At 52.9% G+C, this 8,153-nt stretch overlaps 1 protein-coding gene and 1 pseudogene across 1 annotated transcript in view; both read left to right on the top strand.

The window, feature by feature from the left end:
- The window catches only part of LOC138865303 (uncharacterized), a 26,525-nt gene extending 24,304 nt beyond the window's left edge, over positions 1–2,221 (top strand). Inside the window, exon 2 of the mRNA XM_070135626.1 lies at positions 1,826–2,221. Within this exon, the coding sequence (XP_069991727.1) occupies positions 1,826–2,221 (396 nt within the window). The remainder of the gene's footprint in view (positions 1–1,825) is intronic.
- LOC113813955 (cyclin-dependent kinase 6-like) overlaps positions 1–8,153 on the top strand; it is a 259,948-nt pseudogene that overhangs the window by 143,000 nt on the left and 108,795 nt on the right.

Here is an 8,153-nt window from a genome sequence, read left to right as displayed (position 1 = left end):
AGAGAGAGAGAGAGAGAGAGAGAGAGAGAGAGAGAGAGAGAGAGAGAGAGAGAAAGAAAGAGATGGAGAAACTAATAAAGAGAGCGAGCGAAAGAGAGAGAGAGAGAGCAAGAGAGGCCCTCGAGAGAGCGCGGGCGTCGGCGCGAGTGAGGGCGTGCGTGAGGGCGGCCGCAGAGGTAGCGGTACCTGCCTCAGACCGCCTTTAATTGATAAGAGATAAGCATCGCGCTGTGTCATCCCGGGCCTATTGTTGCGGCGGCGAGGCTGGCACTGTGGCGGCGGCGGCGAGGGGGGGGGGGACTTATGGTGATGGTGATGGTAGCGGAAGGGGGGGGATTGAGGGACTTATGGTGATGGTGATGGTAGGGTGGGGGGGGGGCAGGGACTTATGGTGATGATGGGGGTGGGTGGTGAGGTGGGGGGAATGAGGGACTTATGGTGATGGTATGGTGGCGGGGAACTTGTGGTGATGGCGGGGGTGGGGAGAGCGAGGGACTTATGGTGATGGTAGCGGGGACTTATGGTAATGGTAGCGGGGGGGGGAGAGCGAGAGACTTGTGGTGATGGTTATGGTAGGAGGGAGGGGAGAGCGAGGCGGGAGCGAAGAGTGGTGGTGGGGACTAATGGTGTGGTAATGGGTTTGGTTGGTTTGTTAATTTTATGAATGATGGCGCTTCTAAGATTTATTTTTTTTACGAGGCGTTATACAAAATGTGTCATTTATTGAGTATTAAACGAGTAGGATATTATTTTTTTAAGTCTACAGGATACTGAGAGCTAATCACCACGAGGAATAACACGAAGGTTTAGGATATATCCCGCTTAAGGATATCCCCCTTACCCCCCTTGCCCCCCTCACCCCCACCATCCCTAAAAAAAGGGATTTTAGGGACACGACGGGAGACCCAGCCGGCGCGGCGCCAAGTGGCACTCGCGGGCGGGTCGCTGGCACTTCGAGGGCGAGTTGGGTGGGCTGTGGGCGGTTCCGGAAGACGAGGAGGAGGAGGACGAGAAGAAGAAAGGAGCAGGAGGAGAAGGAGAAGAAAGGAGCAGGAGGAGGAAGACGAGGAGGAGGAGGAAGAGGAAGAAGACGAGTAGGAAGAGGAAGACGAGGAGGAGGAAGAAAGAGGAAGACGAGTAGGAGGAGAAAGAGGAAGACGAGGAGGAGGAGAAAGAGGAAGACGAGGAGGAGGAGAAAGAGGAAGAGGAAGAAGAGGATGAGGAGGAGGAGGACGTCTTCTTGAATCCGTTTTCCCGAATCTCGTCGTCGTCTGTCTCTCGTCGCAGGATTTTGCGTGTCATCGCTTTTAATGGACGGGGAAGGGGGCAGGGAGGGGACAGGGGGAAGAGGCAGGGGGTAGAAGGGGGTAGGGAAGGGGGAAGGAGGAAGGGAATAAGGAGTAGGGGGAAGAGGGAGGGCAAAGGGGGTAGGGAAAGGGGGAGGGGGTAAAAGGGGACAGGGGGAAGAGGGAGGGGGTAGAAGGGGGTAGGGGGAAGGGGAAGAGGGAGGGGGTAGAAGGGGGTAGGGGGAAGAGGGAGGGGGGTAGAAGGGGTAGGGGGAAGAGGGAGGGGGTAGAAGGGGGTAGGGGGAAGAGGGAAGGGAGGAGGGGGAAGGGGTGGATTCTTGATCCGGTGGAGGCCAGACTGATGCTATACCTCCCCCCCTCCTCCCCCCCTCACTTCTAGCACGCGCGCACGCCCTCACGCGCCGACTCGTGGCAACCTCGTCGTCGCCGCCCCGGAGCCTCAGCCGCGTCCTTCGCCCACCGGATGGACGCGCCCTGAGCCACCTCGATCCACCCAGGTCCACTACGATCCACCTTAGTCCACTCTGGTCCTCTACGATCCATCTTGGTCCACCGACATCCACTCCGATCCACCCTGGACCACTTTGATCCACCCTGGTCCACTACGATCCTCTCTGACCTATCGTGATCCACCCAGGTCAACCCCGATCCACTCAAGTCCACTCTGGTCCTCTACGATCCATCTTGATCCACTCCGATCCACTCTGATCCACCCAGGTCCAATACGATCCTCTCTGACCTATCTTGATCCACCCAGGTCCACTCTGGTCCTCTACGATCCATCTTGGTCCACTCCGATCCACCCTAGTCCACTCTGGTCCACCGTGATCCACTTCGATCCACCTCGATCCACCCAGATCCACCACGAATCACCGTCATTCACACTGGCTATGTTGGAGGAGCGAACAGGGTAGTGATAATAAATGAATGAATGAATGAATATGCAAATAAGGTTGATTATGATGTTAATTATTATGCATTTTCGACTCTCTTCCTCATTTTATTATGATTCTCTCTCTCTCTCTCTCTCTCTCTCTCTCTCTCTCTCTCTCTCTCTCTCTCTCTCTCTCTCTCTCTCTCTCTCTCTCTCCCTCTCTTTCTCTCTCTCTAATTGATAATGATGTTAATTATTATGTGTTTTCGACTCTTCCTCATTTTATTGCGATGCGTTTTCGATTCTCCTCTTCCTCATTTTCCCACAAATTATTTGATAAAAATACAGATAAATATGTAAACAAATAACTGGATAGATAAGAAAATAGATTAAGGTAATACTCGTCTGTTTTTAAAAGTAGATGTTACCTCATAACTTTCCTCTTCCTCTTTTTTTCTCTTCCTTCTCTTTCTCTTTTTTCTCTTCTCATTTTTCGATAAGGAAGGAGGAGATTGGGATTAGCCAGGATAAGATAATCTTAGGGAAGGAGGAGGAGGAGGGGAGGTGGGGGAGATAAGGATAATAATATTAATAATATAATAATCAAATAATGTTAATGATAATGAGGAGAGCGAGATGGAGGAGGATAAGATCGAGAAAGAGAGCGAGGAGGAGGAGGAAGAAGAAGAAGGAGAAGAAGGAGGAGGAGGAGGAGGAGGACGAGGACGAGGACGAGGAAGGAGGAGGACGACGAGGAAGGAGGAGTAGGACGAGGAAGAAGGAGGAGGACGAGGAAGAAGGAGGAGGACGAGGAAGGAGGAGGACGAGGAAGAAGGAGGAGGACGAGGAAGAAGGAGGAGGACGAGGAAGAAGAAGAAGACGAAAAAGAAGAAGAAGAAGAAAGAGGAGGGCGAGGAAGAAGGAGGAGGACGAGGAAGAAGGAGGAGGACGAGGAAGAAGGAGGACGAGGAAGAAGGAGGAGGACGAGAAGAAGAAGAAGAAGAAGAAGAAGAAGAAGACGAAAAAGAAGAAGAAGCAGAAGAAGAGGAGGAAAAAGAAAAAGAAGAAGAAAGAGGAGGGCGAGGAAGAAGGAGGAGGACGAGGAAGAAGGAGGAGGACGAGGAAGAAGGAGGACGAGGAAGAAGGAGGAGGACGAGGAAGAAGAAGAAGAAGAAGAAGAAGACGAAAAAGAAGAAGAAGAAGAAAGAGGAGGACGAGGAAGAAGGAGGAGGACGAGGAAGAAGGAGGAGGACGAGGAAGAAGGAGGAGGACGAGGAAGAAGGAGGAGGACGAGGAAGAAGAAGAAGAAGAAGAAGGAGAAGACGAAAAAGAAGAAGAAGAAGAAAGAGGAGGGCGAGGAAGAAGGAAGGGTTTAAAGCCTCGCGACGACCCGCGCGGCCACGCATACCGAAGGCGTTTTAAATGAGAGTTGTTGCGCGCTCAGACAACCTTCTCTCGAGTTATGAATGAACCGAGTGATAAGGCTTATCGGGGGCGGTGTTGGCGCCGACGGGGAGGGGGGTGGTGGGGGGAGGAAGGGGAAGGGAGAGGCGAAGAGGGAGAGGGAGAAGGAGAAGAGAAGAGAAGAGAGAGAGAGTGGGAGGGAGAGGAGGAGAAGAGAGAAAGAGGGGGGAGGAGATGAGAGGAAAGGGAGAGAGAGAGAAAGAAAGAAAGAAGAGATGAGAGGAAAGGGAGAGAGAGAGAAAGAAAGAAAGAAGAGAGAGAGAGAGAAAGAAAGAAAGAAGAGAGAGAGAGAGAAGAGAGAGAGAGAGAGAGAGAGAGAGAGAGAGAGGGAGAGGAGAGAGAGAGAGAGAGAGAGAGAGAGAGAAAGAAAGAAAGAAGAGAGAGAGAAACCAACAGAGAATGAGAAAGAGAGAGAGAGCAAGCGAGAGGAGGGTCCTGTAGTGTTATTCCGAGCATGAACGGCGAGGGACGAACGACGCTCGCTTCGGTCTCGTTCTTTTACTCGCCGCCTTTCCTTTCGCTCTCATTCGCCTCTTCCCTTCCCCCTTCTCTCCGATCCTCTCCTTCACCTCTTCCTTTCCCCCTTCTCTCCGACCCTCTCTTTTTACCTCTTTCTCTCCTTCACTTCCTCCTATTCTCTCTTTCTCCCCTTCACTTCCTCCTATTCTCTCTTTCTCCCTCCTTCCCTCCCTTCTTCTTTCACTTCTTCTCTCCCTTTCTCCGTTCCTCCCTCGCACTTCTTTCCGACCCTCTCCTTTTCCCTCTTTCTCTCCTTCGCTTCCTCCTGTTAACTCTTTTTCCCTCCTTCCCCCCTTCCTCTTTCACTTCTTCTCTCCCTATCTCCGTTCCCCCCTCCCACTTTCACTCATTCACTCTCTCCCTCCCTCCATCCCTCCTCCACTTCCTCCTACCCTCTCATTTTCACTCCTTCCCTCCCTTCCTCCCTTTCTCTTTCACTTCTTTACTCCTTCCTTCCCTTCCTCCTTCTGTCTTTCACTTCTTTACTCCTTCCCTCCCTCCTTCACTTCCTCTTTCCGTCCCTTTTTCATTTTCTCCTCTTCCCTTCTCCTTTTCTCTTTTCCGTATTTCCAGTTAAGCCGATTTTCTGTTGTTGTTTTTTCTTTTCTGTTTTCCCATCCACTATATTTCTCTGTTGCTTTGTTTCTATTCCTCTATTCAGTTTCTTTTGTCGTCTTTCTTATACTTTTCCTCGCTTTCTTTTTGTCTTTGTTCTTTTTGTCTCTTGTTTTTGTTTTCTCTCTCTGTTTTCACCTTTTATTTTTCTCTTTGCTTCCTTCATTCCAGCTCTCTCTCTCTGCCTCCCTCCTTTTCCGCTTCTGTCTTCGTTTTCCTTTCTCTTTCTCCTTCTCTCCCCATTGACATCTCCCCCTTCCTTCTCTCTTCCTTGTCTTCTTTCCCCCGTCTCCCCTTCTTTCTCTCCCCCTCTCCCCCCCTCTCCCCTCAACCCTCGTCGGCGAGAGAACACCTCTTATCTCCTCCACCTCCACCTCCCCCTCCCCTCCCCAAGCACCCCCCCCAACCCCCTTTGAGATAGCGGGGGCGAAGTGGCTTGTCATTGTCTTCTCCCCAACAGTGAGAGTGAATTATTGTCAGCTTATCGAGAGACTGGGAGCCGGGGATTACGCTGTCGCCAGCTTTTGGTGGACGGGGAAGGGGCGCTGGGGGGGATGGAGGGGGAGGGGTTGAGGGGAAGGGGTGGAAGGAGGGGTGAGGGGGATAGGGGAGGGGTGAGGGGATAGGGGAGGGGGTGAGGGGAAGGGCTGGAGGGGGGTGAGGGAGGGGAAGGGGATGGAGGAGGAAAAGGGGGAGAAATGAAGGAATGGGGAGGGGAGAGGAAGGGATGAGGGGAGGGGGAGGGGTGAAAGGAGAGGAAGGTGGAAGAGGTTGAGGAGAGGGCAAAGGGGGTGAGGTAAGAGGAAGGGTGAGGGGAGGGGATGGAGACGTGAGCTGAGGGAGAGGGTAGGGGAGGAGAGTGGTGTTGCGTAAAGGAGATAGGAAGGGGGAAGAGGGAGTTGGGGATAAGGATGAAGGGTATAATGTTGGAGAAGGGATTGAGAAAATGAGGTAAAGGGAAACTGAGGGAGAAGGAAATAAAGTATGGGGAAAGGAGAATAACGAAAGCGGGAGGAAATGAATGAAATGGGGAAGGAGGGGAGAAGGGAGAACGAAGATGGAGAAGAGGATAAAATGGATAAAAGAGAAGAGGGATGCGATGCCAAAGATGGGGTGAAGGGGAGAGGGAGTAAAGAGGATAAGGAGGATTAGAGAAGGGAGGGGAGGGGAACATGGGGAAAGGGGGGTGAAGGGGAGGGAGTAGACGATCACAGCTGATGACTGAGGGAGACAAGGAATAGGTCGATCAGAGGCTTGCGGGGGAGGGGGGGGGGGGGGAGGGGGTACTCGACGTAATTGGTTATGTTTTTGTTTTCTTTGTTTTGTGTTGTTGTTTTGCGTGTTTGATGACGCGGCGCAAGACCTGTAATAAGTTTTCTCTTGCGGGGCATGTGTTGTATTGAAAGGTTTGTTTGCTTACTTTTTTTTTGTTTTTTGCTTTTTTTGGGTACTATTTATATGTTTTTCTTCCTTCCTATTTGTTTTCCCTTACTGGGCAGGGGAGGCTACGCCACTTTGAAGCCGTTTGGTCGAGTCACCCGCAGCTGCTTCGGGTCAGCGGCTTCAGGTGCAGGAGGGCGCTCGCGGGGAGGAGGTGGGGGCAGCCGCTCATTAAAAACACAGCCAGGTCGTCGCCGATACCGACTGAGACACATGCAATAAACATAGAGCGGGAGAGGTCGTACCTGCAGACACTCCCCGCCGCACAAAGCCCGCTGAGGAGGCAGGGCAGGAGCACGCAGCCATCAGGGTGGTAATGAGGGGCGAGCACCGGGATAGGGGTGGGATTCGTGTGGATCAGGGTGCAACGGGGACAACGGAGGGGAGAGCAGGAGAGCACACGAATATGGCGAAGGCCTTTTCGCTGTTGCTCTTATCAGGGTCTTCGGCGTATTCGTGTGTTTTCTTGTTCTTGCCTTCGTTGTTCCTGGTGCAACTGGGAGAGGGGTCCGGAGAGGGGCGTCTCGGGATGAGGTCCCAGCGCTCGGTATCTGGGAGGCACCTGTAAGCCACGTGCGAAAGGTTTTGGTATGTTGGGTGCACACAGCAGACCCTTGGCAACATGGAAGCCACATACAGCAGGGTCTTGGCAACGCACAAGCCACACGGCAGAGTTCTGATTTGTTAGATACACACAGCAGAGGCACAGCAGCGGGGGCTCGGCGACACTTTAATCGCAGGAAACAGCCTCGACAACAGACAAGCCACAGACAGCAGCTCCTTAACCGGCGGCCGTGGAGACAGTTAGGGCCAGCGCAGCAGAGCCCGGGACAGGCGCAGCAGGACGAGCCGCAGCACTGCAGGCGGAGGCGGACCGCCACCAGTGCCGCCAATGGACTGGTTCGCCCACGCGCGCCGCCGGGGCGTAGGGCGGGGAGGCGCCGCTGTGGCCACAGGAGCGGCGTGAGACATGCCGTCCTAGGGCGAGGCGATGCATGGCTCTCCCTTGTAAGAGCTGCGGGAGCCTTCTTCCTGGTCGAGGCTCGCTCCCGGTGCACGTGTGGGGCAGGATGTCTCGCGGTGCGGCTCGCCCGGTACGCTTGTTGGCTTGCAGGACGTCTGTTGCTCCCGATGCTCGTGTGGTGGCTTGCAGGATGGCTTACGGTGTGTGTCTCCCGGTGCAGATGTGATGGGAGTGCAGGATGGCTTCGCTCCCGGTACACATGTGATAGTCTGCAAGATGTTTTGTGTTTTTTATGACGTGTGATGGCAGCTAGGCGTCTTGTAGTGTCTCGCCCCCGGTACATATGGAATAGTCTGCAAGATATTTTATGATATCTCGCCCCCCGGTACACATGTGATGGCTTGCAAGATGTCTTAAGTGTCTCTCTCCCGGTACACAGGCTGATGGTGTACAGGATGTCTTGCTCTCCCGGTACACGTGTTGATGGCGTTGATGACGTGTTGGTGCCAGTTACCTTTTAGTGTGTTCTCCCGGTTCATAGAAGGAATCCTAGAACTTCAATTTCCGCGCGATGTCCTACCGGTTAGTTTGCTATGTACCGGCAGACGGTCCGTAGCCTCACCGACACGTAGATATATATAGTTAAGCCGGAGCATTGAGTGGAACTTCACTGGCGCGCAGATAGTACCTACGCTTGGGTACTTTGTGGAACTTCATCGGAACGAAAATAGATATATGTTGATGCTTAGACATTGAGTAGAACTTCAGGGACAAGTAGATAGATAATGACATCGCTTGGGCTTTGAGTAGAACTTCAAGGACGCGTAGATAGACAGTACCAACGTTTGGGGTCTGGGTAGAACTTCAGGGACAAGTAGATAGACATTACCAACTCCTGGGCTTTGAGTGGAATTTCAGGGACACGTAGATAGACAGTACCAACGCTTGGGCTCTGGGTAGAATTTCAGGG

The sequence above is a fragment of the Penaeus vannamei genome, chromosome 20 (genome assembly GCF_042767895.1).
Source record: "Penaeus vannamei isolate JL-2024 chromosome 20, ASM4276789v1, whole genome shotgun sequence".
NCBI lineage: Eukaryota > Metazoa > Arthropoda > Malacostraca > Decapoda > Penaeidae > Penaeus > Penaeus vannamei.
The sequence above is the reverse complement of the archived record's forward strand: the minus strand, read 5'-3'. Positions and strand labels throughout refer to the sequence as shown.